This window comes from Rhineura floridana, chromosome 2 (genome assembly GCF_030035675.1).
Source record: "Rhineura floridana isolate rRhiFlo1 chromosome 2, rRhiFlo1.hap2, whole genome shotgun sequence".
NCBI classification, from domain to species: domain Eukaryota; kingdom Metazoa; phylum Chordata; class Lepidosauria; order Squamata; family Rhineuridae; genus Rhineura; species Rhineura floridana.
Genome location: NC_084481.1, coordinates 106,889,850 through 106,913,058, shown reverse-complemented (window position 1 = coordinate 106,913,058; position 23,209 = coordinate 106,889,850). Strand labels below are relative to the sequence as shown.

General features: G+C 42.4%; 1 protein-coding gene across 8 annotated transcripts in view; it reads left to right on the top strand.

Annotated features, from left to right (window-relative positions):
• Window positions 1–23,209, top strand: part of SLC25A22 (solute carrier family 25 member 22) — a 133,602-nt gene that overhangs the window by 55,029 nt on the left and 55,364 nt on the right. For 2 of the 8 annotated variants that reach the window (XM_061610023.1, XM_061610030.1), the window contains exon 2: window positions 14,803–14,912. In XM_061610023.1, coding sequence (XP_061466007.1) covers window positions 14,893–14,912 — 20 coding nt within the window. In that variant the 5' untranslated portion in view covers window positions 14,803–14,892. The other 6 variants (XM_061610027.1, XM_061610028.1, XM_061610024.1 and 3 more) reach the window with 6 other exon arrangements.

Here is a 23,209-nt window from a genome sequence, read left to right as displayed (position 1 = left end):
CCCGCATTATCATTGGCTTCAAGCCAAAATTTCTTAAATTAATTAAAAATCAGCCATGTATTTTTCTAACTTTTAAACTGCAGAAGATGAAGGTCAGAGTATGGGGCAAGGTCAGTATTAGGATTACAGGTACCCTGTGAACATGGCTGATTTTTAATGAATATCAACAGATTATGAAAACTCAGAGAAAAAAGTCCAAAAGGGCTCTGGGTTTTTTCTCTCTCTTTTTAGACTTTGAACTCTCGATTCTCTCTGACTGTTTTGTGTATTGCCATGAAAATTGAGAAGGTTGTTAAGCAAGCGTTTCTGAGTTCAGGACTGTAAGTTTTGTAAGGTTTTGTTTTGAAATGAGTTTATGGGAAGCATCAGAATGGCATGGGGGTATTTTCAATTTAACATTGCGGAATGTGAAAAATCCATGCTGGCTATAGTATACTGCCACTCTTGTGGCTGTATAATAATACCAAGGGTAGAACACTGCAGCTGACAGCAGAGAAATGTGATGTGTGTCTGAGGTTCTACAGCTTCGTATTAGATCTATATGTTCAAAAGCATAATGGTTAGAGGGCAGAATGCAGAGGAGAGACCTTGGACTTTAGTGACTTGTTATGTTGTGTTTGTGCGTCCTGTAGGTCCTCACTATTTCAACACAGGGCATTTGCGGTGATATTTCTAAATGTGTGATGTAACAAAGTGGACTGTGTTTCTTCTGATAAAAAGTCCTTTCCTTTTGTGTAACAGAACAAGAGCAAAGGTTCTTTGCCACCCTAGAGCATGGTAATAAGATCCCTGATGCATTCCCCTGGATATGTGGACTCTGGAGAGTTTGAAGAAGGCAGACCTCTGTTTGATATACATAAAAATGAGAAGCAGGAAAAAAAGGGCGAGAGCAAGCAAGCATATGTGAGAATGTAATTGAAACTGTGGATTTTTCAGTCAGTGACCTGTATTTCCTTCTGACAGGCGTTAAGAAACAATCAAGTGCGTAAAAGGATCTTGCTAGGATATTTTTGTGGCAACTGTATTGCAGGTATGGTGCTGTCTCCCTGACTCGGGAACAGGCACCGAAACAAGAGGCTAAACCTGAACTATGCCTTGGAGTATCTGGAGTTGCATTTACAGGACATAATGACTGCCTGTGTATTCTTTAGTGGGTAAAGTGTAATTCACCCAAATGGCTGTCAAAATTCATGGAAAGAATGAGTTTGAATCATGCCAATACAGTATTTAAATAAGATTTTAAATGCTACAATGCTTTAGTGACACAAAATACAATGGCACTAGTTTGTTGTGATGTAAAATGTGCTCACAGTAGGAGTTTTGCACCACTGGAGCTTCAGCAGTGATTGGAAAATTCTGTGGAGTCACAGCTCATGGATAGAATGCTTTTAGATAAATATAGTTGCGGTCACGGATGGAGAGGACTTTGCTGGGATGTTGCCAGCACCTCAGAAATGAGGGTTTGTGCTTAAATCACAGGTGGGGAGCTTACTGATTTAAAAAGGACTCCAGTGCCTCAGCTGTGTGGCAGGGGGAAGTTCAGCAGGTAGGACTTGTTCGGCTTCAATGACAGGATAGGCCACACTTACTGAATGTTTACATGCTGGTGCAATTTTAAGAATACAATCCTAATACCAGAAGGCCCTAGAAATAGGAAAATAAATATTGGAATAATCTGGAAGCCCTCTGATATAATTTCCCATGTATTTAATATAAGCCAGAACCCAGCTGGAGGAGCAGATAGGTAAGTGGAATTATTAATTATACAATAAATGTGGCTGGTTGGATTTGGCTGATCCCACATTAAGAGAAGAGTGCCCCAAAGACAATGAGAGAAAATTGTATCCAATTATTTATTCAACAGATGTTGCTTGTCATCACCTTTTAAATTACAAAGTCTTTCTCATCCAGGAAAAAAAAGCTAGTAGAATTAATCTATAAAGTATGTGGTGCTTTATAAATGACAGGTTTGACAGGCCCCTAGCCCAAAGGGTTTGCAGTCTAAAAATAGAAAAAAGGTAGAGGACGGAGGGGGAAATGGGGGGATACACACGAACAACAACATGAAAACCTTCTTGGAGTGGGTTTGGCTGGGCATCTGGATTCTGGCTAACTTTTGACTAGAGCTAGCTACTAAACAGTGGTAATGGGCCCAGCAGAGTTACCAGTGAAACTCTATACCTGTTTGTTCAGAGGTTAGCCCCATTTAATTTATTGAGGCCTACTTCTGTGAAAGCGTGTTTGCAACTTAAGGGTTGCAACTTAAATATGATAATTTACTTTAATTATTAAACATGTTTTAGTTTTTTAAAAAATGACAATGTCCTGTGTTGATTCTTTGCATTGTAACAAAAGTTTTTTAGAAAGGCAAATTAAATTAAGTGATGGCTTCATCTGTTTTGGTTGAGAAGCATTTTTAGAAGTGTGACTGTGTTCTTTTCTTTCAGCTTTTTTGAAAAATGGATGAACCATAGCCATGCTAATAAAACATAAAACTGATAGCCAGTTATATGAATAATAGAGGAATTTATTCACAACTTGCATTTAATTACTATAGGTGGGAATTGATGTTCCATTATATAATTTATATTTCTTAATTTGGCAACTTTTTTATTCTGTAAAATGTTAACATTTCTTTTTCTTTCTTTCTTTCTTTCTTTCTTTCTTTCTTTCTTTCTTTCTTTCTTTCTTTCTTTCTTTCTTTCTTTATTTATTTATTTATTTATTATTTGATTTATATCTTGCCCTTCCTCCCAGCAGGAGCCCAGGGTGGCAAACAAAAGCACTAAAAACAGTTTAAAACATCATAAAAACAGACTTCAAAATACATTAAAACAAAACATCCTTAAAAACATTTTTAAAAAGCTTTCAAGACATCTTTTTAAAAAGTTAAAAACATACTGTTGGGTTTTTTTAAAAAAAAGGTTTAAAAACATTAAAAAGCAATTCCAACACAGAGGCAGACTGGGAAGCTACAGCTAGTGCAAAACGCGGCAGCCAGACTGCTAACAAGGACCAAGCGGTCCGAGCATATAACACCTGTTCTGGCCCGCTTGCACTGGCTCCCAATATGTTTCCGGGCCAGATTCAAAGTGTTGGTATTAACCTATAAAGCCTTATACGGTGCGGGACCACGATACCTTATGGAACGCCTCTTCCGATATGAACCGGCCCGTACACTACGTTCTACTACGAAGGCCCTCCTCCGGGTTCCAACTCATAGGGAGGCCCGGAGGGTGGTGACAAGATCTAGGGCCTTCTCAGTGGTGGCCCCCGAACTATGGAACAGTCTGCCCGAGGAAGTGTGCTTGGCGCCGACACTGTTTTCTTTTCGGCTCCAGGTTAAAACCTTCCTATTCTCTGAAGCATTTTAATTTAAATTGACTTAATTTTAAAAATGTTATTGTATTGATTTTAGACTGTATTATTTTGTATTATATTGTGTCATTTATTGTATTTCCTATGTTATTGTATTTCTGTGTTCACCGCCCAGAGAGCTATTGCTAGTCGGGCGGTATATAAATTTAATAAATAATAAATAATAATAATAAGGTCTCAACTAAAAAGGCTTGTTGAAAGAGGAAGGTCTTCAATAGGCACCAAAAAGATAACACAGATGGTGCCTGTCTAATATTTAAGGGGAGGGAATTCCACAGGGTAGGTGCCATCCTGCTAAAGGTCTGTTTCCTATGTTATGCGGAACGGATCTCCTGATAAGATCATATCAGCAGGAGGCCCTCACATGCAGAGTGCAGTGGTCGACTGGGTATATAAGGGATAAGATGGTCTTTCAGGTATCACGGTCCCAAGCTGTATAGGGCTTTGTACACCAAGATTAGAACCTTGAACTTGGCCCAGTAGCAAATGGGCAGCCAGTGCAGTTATTTCAGCAGCAGGCTGACTTTTGCACCAGCTGCAGCTTCCAGACCAGACTCAAGGGAGCCCAACGTAGAGCACATTACAGTAATCAAGCCTAGAAGTTACCAGTGCATGGACAACAGTGGTCAGGCTATCCCAGTCCAGAAACAGTTGCAGCTGTCTTACCAGCCGAAGCAGGTAAAAGGCACTCCTAGCCATTGAGGTCACCTGGGCCTCTAGTGACAAAGATGGATCCCAGAGCACCCCCAGACTGCGGACCTGCTCTTTCAGAGGGAGTACAACCCCATCCAAAGCAGGCAACTGACCAATTATCCAAACTCGGGGACCACCAACCCATAGCGCCTCCGTCTTGCTAGGATTCAGACTCAGTTTATTGGCCCTCATCCAGCCCACCACCAAGTCCAGGCAGCGGTCCAGGGCTTGCATTGCCTCTCCCGATTCCGATGTCATCAGCGTACTGCTGACACCTCTTGCCAGCTCTTGCCAGCTGAGCTCTCTTAGGATATCTCCCATCAATTATATAGTTTATCTTGTAGAGTAGATGAAAATGTGTGTGCGTGTGCATAACATTGAACTGATTTGTAATTGTAATGTAATGCAGATGAAATTAATTTCGTTTTGAAAGCTTGCAGTGTCTTCAAACAACTAGTAGCTAAATAAAAAATTTGAAACATTAAGCTGTGTCACTTGTTGTGATAGGTCAGGCCTTTCTGTTCTGCACAGTATTTGTTTTGTTGGGTTGCCAAGAAAATCTGACTGATGCACCAGAAAAGTCTTAAAGAGTACCATGGTTCACACTCATGATATTTATTGTATATAGGATCATTCAGGGACTGAATCCTATATTGTATATAGGATAATTCATTTGTCTGCCTCCTACAGTACGTTCTTGTAGCCATCTACTTTAAAGAAAGATTTATTCCTAAAACTGTTGCCATGTTAGTCCCACAGGAATAAAATACAAAATAGGTAATGCTTTCTGTTCTTGGCTCAGTTTCTATTGACGCAACCATGTGTGAACTTTGGAGCTATGCTCAGTTCTTTACTTAGCAGAGTGGCATCTGTTCAGCTACAGAGAGAATAAATCAATCAGACACACATCAATTAGCATTGTTCTACTGTTGCACTCATGTCCTGCTTGTGGGCTTCCCATGGCCATCTGGTTGGCTGCTGTGAGAATAGACTGCTGGACTAGGTGGGCCTTTGGTCTGATCCAGCTGGGCTCTTTATCTGTTCAGAGAGACTTGATTTTACTGAGATCTGTCAGAACTTCATTGTGGTGGCAAAATCATAGAATAGTAGAGTTGGACATCAAGTCCAATCCCCTACTCAGTGCAGGAATCCAAATCAAAGCATTCCTGACAAATGGCTGTCCAGCTGCCTCTTGAATGCCTCCAGTGTCTAGAAGGCCTCTAGCATGCCTTCTCAACCATTTATAAGGTGTTGTTTCTGTCTTCCATGGTATTAGCTGTGTTCCCCAATTTTGTATCATCTGCAAATTTGATAAGCATGCTCTGTACCTCCTCATCCAAGTCGTTAATAAAAATGTTGAAGAGAACTGGGCCCAGGATCGAGCCTTGTGGTACCCCACTCGTTACTTCCACCCAGTTTGAGAAGGAACCATTGATAAGCACTCTTTGAGTATAATTCTGGAGCCAGCTGTGGATCCACCTGATAGTTGTTCCATCCAGCCCGCATTTAGCTAGCTTGCTAATCAGAATATCAAATCAAAAAGGTGTGAAGTCCATCCCTCTTGTCACAAGTCAGCATTGAACATGTCCTGTAGCATAATGACTAAGACTAACAGCGCAACCCTAAGCATATCTACTCATTGAGTCCTATGGGATTTCGTGCCAGGAAAGTGAGCACAGGATTGTAGCCTGAACCTGGTGCCATGAAATCACTAGGTAGCCCCTACTCAGGTCACTTTGTCATCTTCTTGTCTACATTGTTGTTATGTGCCTTCCAGTCAATTATGACTTATGGCGACCCTATGAATCAGCGACCTCCAAGAGCATCTGTCATGAACCACCCTGCTCAGATCTTGTAAATTCAGGTAAGTTCAGGTCTGTGGCTTCCTTTATAGAATCAATCCATCTCTTGTTTGGCCTTCCTCTTTTTCTACTCCCTGCTGTTTTTCCCAGCATTATTGTCTTTTCTAGTGAATCATGTCTTCTCATGATGTGTCCAAAGTATGATAACCTCAGTTTCATCATTTTAGCTTCTAGTGACAGTTCTGGTTTAATTTGTTCTAACACCTAATTATTTGTCTTTTTTGCAGTCCATGGTATGCGCAAAGCTCTCCTCCAACACATTTCAAATGAGTTGATTTTTCTCTTATCCGCCTTTTTCACTGTCCAACTTTCACATCCATACATAGAGATCGGGAATACCATGGTCTGAATGATCCTCACTTTGGTGTTCAGTGATACATCTTTGCATTTGAGGACCTTTTCTAGTTATCTCCTAAGTGCCCTACCCAATCCTAGCCTTCTTCTGATTTCTTGACTATTGTCTCCATTTTGGTTAAGGACTGTGCTGAGGTATTGATAATCCTTGACAAGTTCAATGTCCTCATTGTCAACTGTAAAGTTACATAAATCTTCTGTTGTCATTACTTTAGTCTTCTTGACGTTCAGCTGTAGTCCTGCTTTTGTGCTTTCCTCTTTAACTTTCATCAGGATTCGTTTCAAATCATGACTGGTTTCTGCTAGTAGTATGGTATCGTCTGCATATCTTAAATTATTGATGTTTCTCCCTCCATTTTTCACACCTCCTCCATCTTGGTCCAATCCTGCTTTCCATATGATATGTTCTGCGTACAGATTAAACAAATAGGGTGATAAAATACAACCCTGACTCACACCCTTTCTGATGGGGATCCAATCGGTTTCTCCGTATTCTGTCCTTACAGTAGCCTCTTGTGCAGAGTATAGGTTGCGCATCAGGACAATCAGATGCTGTGGCACCCCCATTTCTTTCAAAGCATTCCATAGGTTTTCATGATCTACACAGTCAAAGGCTTTGCTGTAATCTATAAAGCACAGGGTGATTTTCTTCTGAAATTCCTTGCTCCGTTCCACTATCCAATGTATGTTTACGATATGATCTCTGGTGCCTCTTCCCTTTCTAAATCCAGCTTGGACGTCTGGCATTTCTCGCTCCATATATGGTAATAAAAAATTCTGACCTACCTGTAAAAATCACTGGTAATTCACCTTGAACACTCACTAATACACACTATACAAACATGCATTACCATCTGTCCATCAGCCTTTGCATTGCAGGCCGCAGGATGTCACAGACTGAGAGTAGTTACAGTGCACTAGTGAAAAGAAAATAGGCCAACATGATTGGAGTGTTTGAGCAAAGCCACCGACTGCACAGAAAAGTTGAAATACTCTGAAGGAGACTGAGCCTTCAATGAAGGTGAACAAGTGACATCTGCAGGTGGAATTTACTTTGGCAACTAGGATGACTCTGTAAAGTACTTGGCCTAATTAAGGCAGGTGGCTAAACAAAGACTGTTCATGTAGCCGTCCAGTTAAAAGTTGGGTATATGTAGCAGAAATATATTTTTGAGGGGAGAAAAAACATTTCAGTGAGATCTGCTACAATCACAGAAGCCAAAGTTCATAGTTTCTTCCCTTCCTTCCTTGTGCTGACATTAACTCACGACAGTATCTCACCACTCTAAAAGTGCAAAGATGAAAACCAGTGACTACAGATTTGGAGTGACTTTCCAGCTTTGTCATGACCCATCAAGTAATTGCAGAGTTTTCCTTGGTGCCTTATCTGTAAAATGGGGATTAGATAGACATGCCTTGTAGAGTTGTTTTGAGGGCAATACACGCCGCAAAATTCTTTGCAAATAACAGCCATATGTAAATTGAAGAGTAACAGCAGCTTTCTCAGATAACATTTCTGTTCAAATATGTAGATTTTCAGCTAAGATCTCCATATATCAGACATAACTCTTGAGGCTCCTCTTTGCTTGAAATATCCCCTTTGATTCTTTCCTCTGCACCTGATGAAGATAAGCGTTGCTAAGAAATGTGTCATTCCACCACATAACCAAGTAGGTTCTGATCCCTCTGAATTTCCACCTTCCAACTAACCTGGAAGATTGCTTCCAGATAGTGGGCTCCTTTGTGTGTGTGTGTGTGTGTATTAGTATCGGACACACTAATTTTAGTGCACCTGGTGATCCATGAGGACTGCTAATCCTGGTGCAAATTTATCTTCCTTGCCCCCACTCCCCATTTAACTTGCGGACCAGAAAGATGAGGGACCAGGAAACAAAAGGAGAAAATGAACTTTTTAATGGACTTCAGAACAGACCAGGAACCACTTTTCAGTTGAAGCTCCTTCCCTGCAAACTTTTAGTCCAGATATTATGAATGGTAGACTAAACTTAGTCTGCTTACTACTTCCTCTTTTCAAAAATTTTGGCATCTCTTTATCATAATTGTAGTGATTTTCTCACCCCTGAAGACTAACGAGAGCTGCAGCCTATAGGTCACACAAATGCATTAGGGAGAAGTATGAGAGTGAAGGCTGTATGTTGTTATCACCTGACATAAGATGCATTCCAAGAAAATAGAAATCTCAGCAGCAGACAGTCCCTCACACATCTGCAAGAACTAGAAATCTTTGTTAAAAAGATCCATAAATGCAACAAGATCTATGTACTCTGTGCCTTCTGACAACTGTCCCCTGAAAGGCAAGATATCAATAGATTAAATAAATACAAAGTGGGAGGAGATGGTGATTGGGCAATCCAAATTCTTATCCAGAAAAATCTAATTCTCCACCTTGTATAAATGTGTGCACACTTGCAGAATCATGCAAACTTGTCAACTTTTTAATCTGCATAGTGTATTCTGAATTTTGCTAGTCCACAGCAAGGAACTCTGCAGGACACTGAAACTGTGCCCTCAACCATTGGAAATCTTATGTGGCAAAGTCCTTGGATTTCAGTACACTTTGTCCATACATTTTCAATTAACTTGGTTTTTATTTATTTAAATGAAAGCTGATCTTTTTCTTTTCTTTTTTGCACTTTGTTTGGTTCTCTACAGTTCGTTGATGCACTCATCATTATAAATGTAAACAACAATCAAATTCTCTTCTGGAATTGACTCACTTTCCTTACAGAATATAAATTATTTTTATTATTAGAATTTATTTCCTACCTTTCACTCAGAGGTCCCAGGGCGGGTTACAGCAATTTAAAAACACATAACTAATACAGTTAAAAACAACCTAAACAACATCACAGAAAATAGGGTAGGTCCTAAAAATATACATCTCAGGTCTCAAAGGCAGATTAAAGAGGTGCTTCTACAGCATTTGCTGAAAATTATACAGTGAAGTTGCCAGATGCTTCTTGGTGGGGAGGGAGTTGCACAGCTTAGGGGCTGCCACAGAGAATGCCATCTCTTGGCCACCACCCTCTGAGCTTCCAAGGCTAGCAGAACTACCAAAAGGGCCCCCTCTGAGGACCTATAGGGAAGGAGGCAGTATTTCAGATATTTGGGACCTAATTTGTTTAGGGCTTTAAACACCAGCATGAGCACCTGGAACTGGGCCTGGAAATGAACTTGCAACCAATGTAGCAGTTTTAAAACGGGTTTTATGAGTTCTAAAAGGAACACCCTCAGTAATCTGGTTGTTGCATTTTGGATCAGTTGAAGTTTCAAGGGCAGCCCCACATAGAGTGCATTGGTATAATCCAGTCTGGAAGTTACCAGAGCATGGAACACTGTAGCCAAGTCTTCTCTGTCCAAAAGTGGCTGAAGCTGGTGAACCACTCGGCACTGAAAAAAGGCACTCCTAGCCACTGAGGCCACCTGAACCACCAGTGACAGTGTTGGATTGAGGAGTACCTCCAGGCTACAGACCTGCTCCTTCAAGGAAAGAGCAACCCCATCCAGAACAGGATGTCTTCCCACCTCCTGGACTTGAAAACTCCAAACACATAACATCTCTGTTTTTTCAGGATTCAGCCTCAATTTGTTGGCCCACTTCTAATCCATCACTGCCTCCAAGCACTGGTTCAACACCTCAAATGCCTCTCCTGATTCAGATGGAATAGAGAGGTAGAGCTGGTTGTCATCTGCATACTGATGGCACCTCACTCCAAATCTCCTGATGACAGCTCCCAGTGGCTTCATATAGATGTTAAATAGCATGGGGTGCAAGATGGAACCCTGTGGAACACAGGATAATTCCCATGGTGCTGAACAATAGCCTTCCATAACTACTTTTTGGAAGTGGCTCTGGAGGTATGAGTGGAACCACTGAAGCACAGTGCTCCCAGTCCCCATCTTCTCGAGACATTACAGAAGGATGCTGTGGTCAACAGTATCAAAAACCACTGAGAGATCAAGGAGAACGAGCAGGGTCGCATTCCCCCCCCCGGCAAAAGTCATCAACTGGGGCAACCAAGGCAGTTTCAGTGCCATGGCCAGGCCTGAAGCCTGATTGGAATGGATCCAAACAATCTGTTTCCTGCAAGCATGCTTGAAGCTAGTCTACCACCACCTTCTCAAGCACCTTGCCCCAAAAGGAGATATTTGCCACTGGACGATATTTTAACGCGTCTGGGGCCAGGGAGGTCTTCTTAAGGATGGGATGCAGTACCGCCTCCTTCAAGGCAGATGGTACCTCCCCCTCTTCCAGCGAAGCACTAATCAATCGCTGGATCCACTCAGCTAGTCCCCTACGGTTAGTTCTCAGCACCCAGGATGGGCAATGATTAAGGGGGCAGGTGGTGGGCTGCACTTCTTCAAGCAGCTTGTCCACATCCTCAGGCCGCAATAATTGAAACTGATCCAATACAGGTGGAACAGACAGTGCTCTGGGTGCCTTTGTTGGACTTGCTCTAACTGTGGTATCCAACTCTGTCTGAATTTGATTGATTTTGTCCCTAAAGTACCTTGCAAAGTTGTTACAGCAGACTTCCAAGGGTGTCAGAGCAGCGCTGTCTTGGCCAGATGACAAAAGCCCATTCACCAGTCAGAAAAGCCCTGCCGGCTGGCTATTTGCGAATGCAGTGTGGCAGAGAAGTAAGCTTTCTTTGCTGCCACCACTGCAGTGTGGTAGGCATAATAGTGCAACCTAACCCGTGTCAGGTTTGGACCAAGATTTGTGCCACCTGCACTCCAACTGCCGACCCTCCTGTTTCATTGCATGCAAATCATTGGAATACCAAGGTGGCCTACGTGTTCCACAGCAATGGCAGGGGCATTCAGGAGCAATTGTGTTGATGGCTCTGCACATCTCACCATTCCACAGTGAGACAAGAGCCTCGACAGGAGCACTAGTCATGCCAGACGGAAAATCCCTCAGAGCATTCAGGAATCCATCAGATTCCATTTGTCTCCAAGGGCGGACCGTGCAGCTGTGCAACACATTCTGAAGTTGCTGATTGATAACGAAGATACTCTGTAGGGCATGATGGTAGTTGATCAGCTTGCCAAGCCAACAGCTGATGGCTTCTTCTCTACCTTTGGGGCTTGTCAGTCATTTGAAGTGGAATGCAAAGGAGAGATGCTGAATTGCTAGATGGGAGCTGGTTGTCAGCTGATGTCGGGGAACTACAGTCGAGAAGCAAAATACTTATGAAAGGATGCATGTGGCTCAGCTTCAGACTTGAAGATGGCTGGTTTTTAATTCACCCACTTCCTCCTCCAGTGGGCTGAAACATCTACCTATTGTACCAGCTGTAATTTCCAATGGGCCATAAAAATAGCTGCATTTTGCCTAAAGGCAGTATGTAAGTTACTGTCAGTGGAGGCTAACCCATTAGGGCAATTGAGGCTTCCCTACCAACCTCAGTCTGCCCTCAGCTAACCCCCGCTTGCCTGCCTTCTTACTTTCGGGGGGGGGGGCTTTGGCTGTCAGCTTCTTCCTCCTTGTCTCAATGTTGCCCTTGTAGAACTCAGCAGGGAGGAGGAGGGGACAAAATCAGTTGGCTCTGCCTGTCATTGGCTCTGACTCCTCCTACAGTTTTCCTCCCTGCCTTCCACCCCACCAGTCCCAATGGGCACCAGCCACCATTGGTTACTACAATGACTATTCCATATCTGTGTGAAACACAGTAATGCCGTGAAGTCAATGGTTTGAAATGGGTGCAGTTATACTATTGTCACTTCTGATCCATGGACACATTTGTGGGTCAGGAGCTTAAATGCATAGTGGAAGCTTTGCAGTTAGCTGGTTATCTAGGTAACAGCCCCAGCTTCATCCCAGCAAATAGCTTGCTGTGGGAACACAGGTTGGCATGCAGGGTTCTGTTTAGAAGGATTTAATACATCATAGCCCATTCACAAACATGTATTCAGGATTCATGTTGGCAAAACCTATATGGAGACAAATGGTCTTCTTTTTTAAAATGTTTTAGTTAGTCCTTGGCTGTTCAACAGAACATTTTCAAATCTGAATTCTTCTATCTTAACCTGTTCTGCACTGTTGGACTATTATCAGATTGGCGTTTTAAGAGCTGATTTATTATGGGTTGTATCACTTCTCTCATCACTAGATGATATTGCTTTAGGACTCTGATGAATGTGTGAGCTACTGAAAAGTATTGTGATGTGGTGGCAGAGGGTGGGCGAAACAAAAGCTCAGTCTCTGTGCTGTACTTGATTTTTAATTGCTGTTTTGCACATATGAGTCCCCTCTTAATAGTGCAGACATTAAGTACAAATATGTGTGAGTGAATCTGTCCTCCTTACCTAATCCAATTAGAATAAAAATCATGCATATTATGTGCAGAGATCAAATTTTTCAAACTGTGCAGAGATATATTTGTCTTCCTTTCTCCCAAACGTGTTAAGCAATTTTAATGAGAAAAATCTCTGTGTAAAGATTGTTGCAAGAGCATGTGTGTTGAGCAGTGCTTAGTATCTAGGACTGCAGGGTTATTCTCATCCTTACCTTTCCCTATGAGTAAAGCAATGATATATTGCCTTGCAGTATTCCAATGCAGACATCTTTATATTTAAATAGTTATCTTATTATGATGCCCCCCCCCGGCTCTTGTTCTCAATGACTTACTACAATGCACTGCTTGTTCTTTGTGTGCTTGAAGAGACATTCCGACACATCTGGTAAAGTCTTCATTCTGAAGCATAGTCCTTTATGTGTGTACATAACCAAAGTAAGTTAACATGGTCCAGTTGTTAGGAAATCAATATATCTGCCATTTTCCCCCAAACTACATCTACCTGCCTCACACCTAACATCATATAACATGTCGGGGTGGGGCAGGTCGAGACGCAGTTGGGTCCCTGCAGAAAGCAGGATTGAACCCAACCACCCATCGGTTGATGTGCAGGAGTTCAGTCCTGCTTGGTTCAGGTGCACAAACCTTGCTTTTTAGACAGTCTTCAGACCTCATGTTTTTTTGTTTTCTATTGCCTGGATCTGTGTACATCTACACCTATACATCTCCGAATTAGACCTGGAAATTCTGCTTGTTTGTTTATTTGCAAACATTTCTATACCGCTAACATTAAGAAAAAATATCATGCAGGTGAACCCAAAAATTGACAATAACATTCATGGCTCCAAACACAAAATAGTCAGTGGATCAAATTAATACATCAATGTACTTGAAAAGCCGGGGTGAACAGGTGAGTTTTAAGCAGGTGCCTGAATGCCCATACTGGCACTTTGGGATGTGCCCAGTCACTTCAGGGTATTCTAACTTTAAAATGCAATCCTTCTGCTGTGCATGTGGGACTTACTGTTGCGTCTTTGTGTGACTCTGTGCAGTTGCTTAGTTGGAGGTTCACTAGAAAAAGCTGCGCCCTGCAAGGTTGTTCCCCCCCCTTTCTTCCTCTCTCATTCTTTCCCCCCTGCTCTTCATGGAGAATTTTCTGTAGGAAGCACTACTTCTCTTTTTCAACTTTGCATATTTAAATTTTTTTTGGTCTCCTGCTACTCCCTCCAGCACAGCAGCTTGGCACCTTTTGGCAGATGCTTTGCCTTGGCACAACATGGTGGGTGGGTGCGATTTCACAGCCTTGCTTCAGTGAACAGTAGAAGAATATAGCTTGTAAATATGCTGCTCTTTAAAATAATAATTAAAAGTGAATATGATTAATTTCCACTGCAAATGAAGTGATGTTCTTTCTGTCAGTCTTGTTAATATTTCAAGTATCTAGACAGGGCTGTTTCCACACGACTTGAGGTGACCAGTACAAATGGAAAGAACTCCCTTATGGCTATTGTATAGACTGCAAAGTAATATAAGGGGCAAGAGTTTGGTTTGTGATGTGCCTGCAGTGTTAAAAAACATGGCTGTGTGTTTGTTTCATCAAAACATTACTAGGGTTAGTTCAACAAGCTAGCATGCCTTCTCAACCATTTATAAGGTGTCTGTTTTCTTAAGGTATCCTGATTTAAAGGAAGCCCCATCAGATCCTCTTGTGTGAATGTGAGAGGTGCAGACCATTCATGAGAGCATGCAGAGGGAGGAAGAGAGGCAATTGCAAGGTTCAGTTCATTCCAGTGATGGGTAGTAGTCATGGCTCCTGGCATGTGCAAGAGTGCGCTTTGAAGCCCCATGTGCCCGGAGAAGAAATTCTGTGATGGTTTTTAGGCAGAACATGTGATTTTTCTGGGGTGTTTGAGCCTTGGCACTTTTCTTTGTAGATCATAAACCCTAAAAGATTGCACTCTGCCATTTTAAAATCTGGATGTTGAAGAGAAAATGCCTTTTCTTTTTTCAGCTTTGGATGGGTTTAAATTATGCCTCTCTGGTTTTGGTTCTTTTGTAAAAATGGAGGATGTCTAATCTACTTTGCAGGATTCTTTTGATGATGACAGAGGATTGTAAGCACTCCTATTGAATATAGAAAGCTTATAGCAATTATTAGAAATAATTCTGGTGTTATTTCTGTCTCTTCCTAGATAACCAATTGCTTGAGAACTGGTGACTATAAAGAATTTGAAAGACTCGGAAGAACAAATCTAGTTGCCACAAGATCAAATCTGAATTAAATGGCTGATAAACAAATCAGGTAAAAGCTCTTCTCTCTACTGATGTCTCTTCTTCTGGATACTTTTGTCCTGTTACGTGGGCTTTTTCTTCGCTCATGAAATGGACTGCCTTCAAGTCGATTCTGACTTATGGCGACCCTATGAATAGGGTTTTCATGGTAAGCAGTATTCAGAGGGGGTTTACCATTGCCTTCCTCTGAGGCTTTGCTCAAGAGGTCCATTATATATCCCAAAGTACTCTCCCCCGCCCCCTTTCTCTATTGCCTTGCTTCTACTACTTTCTTTCTTATCCCTGATGATCTTGTGGTTGGAACAGAATAGCAGGAGCTGTGCTTGGTGCTGATTCAGGCTGCAAACTATACCTGCTTATCTGGGAGTATGCATCATGGGACTTGCTTTTGAGTAAACATGTACAGGATTGTCCGGTCACTCACTGAGATGCTGCAGTTATCCCATGGGACAGGAAGACTTTTGATACAGGGAGGAATGTGTTTGAAATCACACTGCACATAATGATGTGATTTATAAGTTGCAGACAATCCTGAATGTTTTGAAAACATGCCTAGTTGTTAGATTTTTGTATTGTACCAGTAAAGTGGACAGATAAACGTTTGAAATGAGACTCAAAGAACTGTATGATGTTGGGATTTTTTGTGACATGTGCCTGGCCTTTTCTGCCCCCTTTCCTGCATCAGCCACTTGCACTCTACAGAAAGCAACTCTTCAGGAGACCCCCTACAGCAGCAGCATGAAATGCAGTTTGAGGGGATTTAGCCAGGGAGAAATCAATATACAGTAAAAGTGCTTTTCCTGGGGCTCTGGATCCTTCCACGGGGAACATCCTTGGAACTAGAGGCAGGTTCTGGGTTAGCTGAATCCGACAAATTAGTCATAACTTGACTTAACTCCCAGTGAAACCAATGGGAGTTAACTTCAGCATAAATTAGTCTGGATCCAACCCTAAATTTTGACATTTAAAAAAGGCAAGGTAAAGTTTGTATGGTACTAACTACATTATTAATTGCAATATTTGAAAGCACAGGAATGCAACTCTGGAATAGCAATAGTAAAAATTTGGAGTGTGCAAATATAATGAAATTAATGTACATATTTAAAAATCTAGAAGAGTTAAAATAGGCCAGATGCAGCTCCTAGCCAGATGTTATCAATTACTTCAGGTCCCTAACCATCAGCTGCAGCAGGGAGGTAAAAGGGCTTTGATGTGCAAAGTGTGCAATTTCAACTTCTTCCTCTGCAAGAAGATCAGACTGGGGGTGGTGGTGGTGGAATGTATTGGCACACTTCTGTTTCTTGCAAATATAGCATGCATGCAATTGTCTTTGAAGGTTGAGGCTACAAAATAAGGTGGACTTGCAGTGCAGAGAGCCAGAGTGGTGTAATGGTTAAGGTGTTGGACTACGACCTGGGAGACCAGGATTCGAATCCCCACACAGCCATGAAGCTCACTAGGTGACCTTGGGCCAGTCACTGCCTCTCATCCTGAGAGGAAGGCAATGGTAAACCCCCTCTGAATACTCCTTACCATGAAAACCCTATTCATAGGGTTGCCATAAGTTGGGATCGACTTGAAGGCAGTCCATTTCCATTGCAGTGCAGCGACCTATTTCAGTTCGTCTGCTGGGGTTACTGAGGTTTTTTTGCCTTTTGCACATCCAGGACAGATAAAGAGTGCTAGAAACCTATTGTCTGTTTGTTTTGCTGCAAACTTTGTAAAAAGAGCTCTGCTGGGCAGCACATTGATGATTCGATAGTGGCAGCAAAATAGTTTTTTTGCTGCCCTCACTGCCCCTAAATACAGCTTACCATAGGCACTTACCAGTGTATAATTGCATCCACTAGGAGTTCGCCTCCATCTGCACTCAAGCCGTCTCCTATATTGTTTCATTGCTCTCAGCTCTGGGGTATACCATGGAGCCGTACGAGCTCTACACAGGAAAGGGCGCTCAGGAGCAATCATGTCAACCGTCCGGGTCATTTCTGTATTCCACAGTTCAACCAGGGTTTCAACAGGAGCGCCAGCCCTATCAGCCGGAAAACTCCCCAGAGCCCTTTGGAAACCATCTGGATCCATTAGTCTCTGGGGGTAGACCAACTTAATAGGTCCCCCACCCTTGCCGAAGGGAAAGTTCCCACGGACAGTCCTCCTGCTGGAAAAGACGTGCCAACAGATCCACTGGGGGAATCTCTGGTGTGTGTGCCAGTTCCAACCCCCCTGGATCCCCCTTTTGACACTTCAAATGCTTCCCCGCCTCCTGACCTCCAGCCTGCACCTGTCCAGTTGGTATTGTCAGATGAGCCATCAGACGCGCGCCCTCCTTCACACCGTGCCAGACGTCGTGAGAATCGCACCAGTCAGAGGGAGGTTCTTTGAAGGAGTGAGAGATTACATGCGTAGACCTTTCCTGTTTAAGGTTGCACCCCCCTGACCGGGGTGCTGAGTCAACTTCCTTCATATGCTGCAGAGTATGCTTAGGAGCTTAGTTAGGGATTGCAGTGAGTTAGTTTAGTCGAGTTAATGAGGCATGCTGCCTTTGATGTTTCAATTACCCTAATAAAACAAGAATTGCTTTCACCCTCATCTCTGTGTTGTGCCTCACACTCTGGGCAGGACAGTTATGTATTTTAATGCGGAAGCAAAAAGAAGAAAAAACTCTGCTTCTAATTAGTGGACACTATACCAAGGAATACCATTCACACATGATGACCCTGCATCATTATTATTTGCGTCACAATTATTTTTTTTGTATTTGTTTACAGAATAGAGATAAATGATACCATCCAAAGAACATTGCGGCTATAGCATATAAGACTAGATAGGAAAAATGAAAACAATGGGAAGGGAGCGGGATGAAGTAGGGGCTACACGGATGTTGGAAACCAGGAATAAAGATGGGAAAGGTCTTTGTATTTACTTGTACCAGCAGAGAAATAAAAGGTTAACTGGAGTAACACCACTACTACTACATATTCTTTTAGCCAAAAACCATGTTATTAAAGCTGCCCTAGATTTTCTTAAATGTTCATGGTATGTCATGCAGGCAGTAAGTTATCTGCTCTATGGTAGCCAGCATTCACATTTCTGGGTACTAAATATCAAACCAAGAACTTTATCCTCACTACATCTTTACTCTTCTTTCTGTCACTATAGATGCCCCAATAATTTGCAGTATGTTGTATTTAATCAATTAACAATTGACCAGTAGAAAATAAACGATGAGATGTTGGGGCATAAACTGTAGTAATGTAGTTAATATGTTGATTTGTACCATCACAGTATTCTGTAATGTTAAAGTTTGTGTCCATTCCAAAAACCTTGGAACAGAATCAAATAGATGTGCTTGAATATTCTCCTTAATGGACACAGAGCATGTCGCAGCAATGGGCATATGATGATCCCGTGAGTTGTCTAGGCCTGACTTTGATTATTCTGCTTTACTGCTGGCTCTTTGGTATCAACCATTTTGGATGTGCTACCTAAAGGACAGAGCATGGAAGATTACTTTTAAAAAGTAATAAATTACAGTTACAGTTACATGGCCCCAAAAGTAGCAATAACCGTTACAATTACAATTGCTCTGAAAGTAACTGATTACTTTACTTTTTCTCAAAAGTAATTACTACAGTTTCATTTCAGTTACTTTAAAAAAATGCCTACAAGGTGCTGGCCTTTGCTGCTGCACATCTAAGTAGCCTAAAACAACATTAAAAATAAACACACACATACAGAGGTAGTAGAATAATTCTTTTTATCCATGATAGCAATGGTGGTCTCTTTGCTGGTAAGGGAGGTGGAGAGGGAGGCAGAGGCCACTACTCAGATCTTTGCACATCAAACCAAGTGCGCAACCCTCCCCCCCCCACTCAGCCAGCAAGTGTAATCTCTCTCATTTAACCACCTCCCGGACCCTGGCCTGCCACCAACTAAGGGACACTCACCCAAGCGAGATGCAAAAAAGTTAAAATACTGCAAATGCAGCACAGTAGCCAGAGAGGGTGGTGGAGGCCACTTTGTGTGCCAAGTGCAAGCACACACATGTTGTCATCTTTCACCTCCACAGTTCTTTATCTCCATTCTGCTGCTTCCTCCTTCTCCTCCTTTATACATGTTCTTGCCCTGCGGCTCCTTTTGCCCTCCACTCCATTTTTTTAAACAATTGTTTTCTCCACTCCACCCTGCCTCACTCTCCACCTTCTCCCTTGTTGCCTCCTACCCACCCACAGACCATGATGTTAAATGAAAGTTAGAGGAAAGCACAAAAGCAAGACTACAGCTGAACGTCAAGAAGACTAAAATAATGACAACAGAAGATTTATGTAATTTTAAAGTTGACAATGAGGACATTGAACTTGTCAAGGATTATCAATACCTCAGCACAGTCATTAACCAAACTGGAGACAATAGTCAAGAAATCAGAAGAAGGCTAGTATTGGGGAGGGCAGCTATGAGAGAACTAGAAAAGGTTCTCAAATGCAAAGATGTATCACTGAACACTAGAGTCAGGATCATTCAGACCATGATATTTCTGATCTCTATGTATGGATGTGTGAGTTGGACAATGAAAAAAGCAGATAAGAGAAAAATCAGCTCACTTGAAATGTGGTGTTGGAGGAGAGCTTTGTGCATACCATGGACTGCGAAAAAGACAAATAATTGGGTGTTAGAACAAATTAAACCAGAACTGTCACTAGAAGCTAAAATGATGAAACTGAGGTTGTCATACTTTGGACACATCATGAGAAGACATGATTCACTAGAAAAGACAATGAAGCTGAGAAAAATAGAGGGGAGTAGAAAAAGAGGAAGACTAAACAAGAGATGGGTTGATTCCATAAAGGAAGTCACAGACCTGAACTTACAAGATCTGAACAGCATGGTTCACGACAGATGCTCTTGGAGGTCACTGATTCATAGGGTTGCCATAAGTTGTGATCGCCTTGAAGGCACATAACAACAACAAAATTTGCAAGGAAAATAGTGCTCTCAGACCGATGAGGCTGAAGTTTTTAACTATTGAATTCTAATTCCAAATATAAACTAATGAATTCTAATTCCTAATACAATCTTGTCATGCTTGTAATACTCAGTGGCATATAAAATGAGTGACTATTTCTTCAAAAGTTATTTTCTGGTTCAGATTTTAATCGAAGCTGGTCCGCATCTCACTCTGCCTCTCACACTACTGAATGTTGCCATGGAAGAATTCCAGGTACCTTGGGAGCCTGGTACACAATTTCCAGTTTGCCTAACAGGACTTCTTGTGTTTGGGATGCAGCTAAATTGCTAGATTAGGTGTGTGTGTGGGGAGAATGCAGAGTTTAATTCTGAACTGAGATGAATACACCCTGACTAGTTATAACAGTGATCTTCAGAGTAAACAAGATTTTCCTTCCAGTTTATATAAAAAATCATTATATGGCCCAGGGCAGGGGTAACCAATATTGTGCTCTGCAGATATTTTGGACTACAACTCCCATCAGCCTCAGCTAGCATAGTCAATGGTGAGCAATGATGTGAGTTGTAGTCCAGAACATCTGGAGGGCAACACTTTGGCTACCCCAGCCCTACGGACATATCCCAAATTACCCATATGTGAGCAGGGGGCGGCAGGGTGAGTGGGGGGGGCTGGTGAGCAGGCAGCGGCGGCTAGAGATCGGGGGTAGGGGAGCAGGTGAGGGGGTGGCAGGGTGAGTGGGCAGCAGGGTGAGGGGGTGAGCGAGCAGGTGGGCAGGCAGGCGGGGGGTGAGGGAAGGTGAGCAATCCACTATCTGGAGTGAGTCCGGAGTTCACGCTGTAAGCCAGAGAGGGTAACACACACACACACACTATTGTCACTCACTTCCACAGCTCTTCATCTCCATTCTGATGCTACCTTCTCCTCCTCCTCCTCCTCCTCCATCTTCATCCTTGTCCTCCGGCTTTCTCCCTCCACCGTCTATTTTCGTAGCAATTTTTTCTCTCTGTCTCCGCTCCACGACCAACGGTCTGGCTCTCCACTTCCGCCCTCGTGCCTCCTAACACAGAGCACAATGGAAGAGTGACGCTGTGCAGAAATCCAGTTTGAGGCACATGTCTTTCGTCCACCAACCAGAGGAGCAGAAGACTTCCCCTGCTCCTCCCCCCAGTAACTCCCAAAAGTAACACTGGAAACATTACCGTTGCTGAAAAGTAAGGAAATTACTAGTCGTTCTGTTACTAACAAAATGTAATGAAGTTACCCACTCGTTACTTTAAAAAGTAAATTTGTAACAAGTTACTTCCAAACTCTGCTAAAGAGCAATCTCCCTCTGAGAATTTGAGCAGTTTTCCTAGTTGCTATTGCCCTTTGATAAAGGGCTTTCTGGTTCTTCAGCTATGCTCATGTTCAGAGTTGTCATTGTCTCGTTCATGACTGACTTTCCAATTTAATTGTCTTCCAAGAGCAGCTTTTGTAGAGAGCGCCTTGGGTGTTGGCTTCTGACAAAGAGCTGGGCTTTTTGTTGATCTAATACTTTCAGGGAAAAAGATATCCCCTTACTGGCACCTCTTATAATTGAGGCAGCATGCTAGAACGTGTGTGTGTGTGTGTTTTAAACACAGGATAGGAAGATCAAATTGAAACATTTAGGACTGAACAGAGAACTGCTAGCTGTATGAAAACAGCTGTATGGATGCAGGTGAGGCTGTGGCTGTCCTGAACCTGTGCTTGGACATGGTAATAGACTGTGTGAGGGTGAATAAACTCTAGTGGTTCATCGGTCAAGGTGAATGATGTTCAGCCTGTTTTAGATGGAATTGCACTCCCTCTGTAATTTTTGGTCTTGGGGTGCTTATTGATCTAGCACTGTCATTTGAGGCTCAAGAGACCACTGTTACTCAAACCACTGTTTCTCTGCTTCTGCTGATTCACCAGAGTGTGACCTTACCTAGAACACAGTAAGCTGCCTTATGTGAAGTCAGATCATTGGTCCATCTATCTCAGTGTTGTTGTCTACACTGACTGGCAGTGGCTTTCCAGGATTTCAGACAGGGTTCTCTCCCTGCCCTGCCTGGAGATTCCAGGGATTAAACCTGGGACCTTCTGCGTGCAGAGCAGATGCTCTACCACTGAGCTTCGAGCCCTGCCTGAAGATAGCTTGGCCACAATTACCCATGCTCTGATTGTCGCAGAGTGGCAAAATTGGGAATGGAGAGACTGAGTGAGCCTTTATGTCTTTGAATCTTTGCTAAAGATTACACCTTCCCTGCAAATTAGTCAGACAGAGACTTTAAGCTTTAAAATAAGAAATAACTACTTTATTCTGGAAGTACATACTTGATAGGAAAGAGTTCTACATCTAGCTAACTAGCTAAGTTGGAGATGCAAACACTAAGCCTAGTGTTTGCCCTCATGCTTGGAGGAGAGGGAGAGACAAAGAGAATATGTCTGCTCTCCCTCTCAAGAGAAAGAAGAAGGAAGGAGGAAGGAGATGTGGTCAACATCCCTTGCATATCAGTCTAGCAGGAAGGGAGAGACAGCAGGAGATCAAAGGATAGGTATTAGCCTAGCAATCAGGAGGTCTCCTCTCTAGCTACCCTTTTTAACCCCATGCAGCCTCAACCCACAAGCTGGTGTTGAACCACATATTCCAACACTGAAAACCTTCCATTTTAGACTATTGCAATGCATTGTGTGTAGGCTACCTTTTAAAAAAATTCTGCAAACTGCAGTTGGTCCAGAACAGGGCACAAGATTATGAACTAGGGCTGGGCAGTTTGACCATATTACTATCAGGGCTGTGGAGTTGGAGTCGGAGTCGGAAGCAATTTTGGGTGGAGTCGGAGTCGGTAGAAATTTACCGACTCCGACTCCAGCTTCAAAAGAAAAACTTTCATAGGAATTTAGGAAAGTTTTTCTTGTTCAGAAATTTTAATCAAATAAATATATTTTATGTTCTATCAATCTAGCCTGATGATTCACATGGTGGTGGTGAAATGCCTTGTGCTACCATTTTACTTCAGTAAATTTGTTATTACTAGTTAATATGAATTTGCCATTTATGAAGGAGTCGGAGTCAGACAGTAGAAAAATAGAGGAGTCGGAGTCGAAGGTTTGGTGTACTGACTCCACAGCCCTGATTACTATGCCTGTCCATTTTGGGACCCAATTCAAAGTGCTGGTTTTAACCTATAAAGCCTAAATAGTTTGGGACTATGTTACCCGAAAAATTGCCCTGTCCCATACGTATGTATCTGAACTTTAAGGTACTCTTCAAAGGCCCTGCGAAATGAAGCAGGTAAAACCAGGGAGAGGGTCTTTTTTTTAGTAGTGGTACCCCC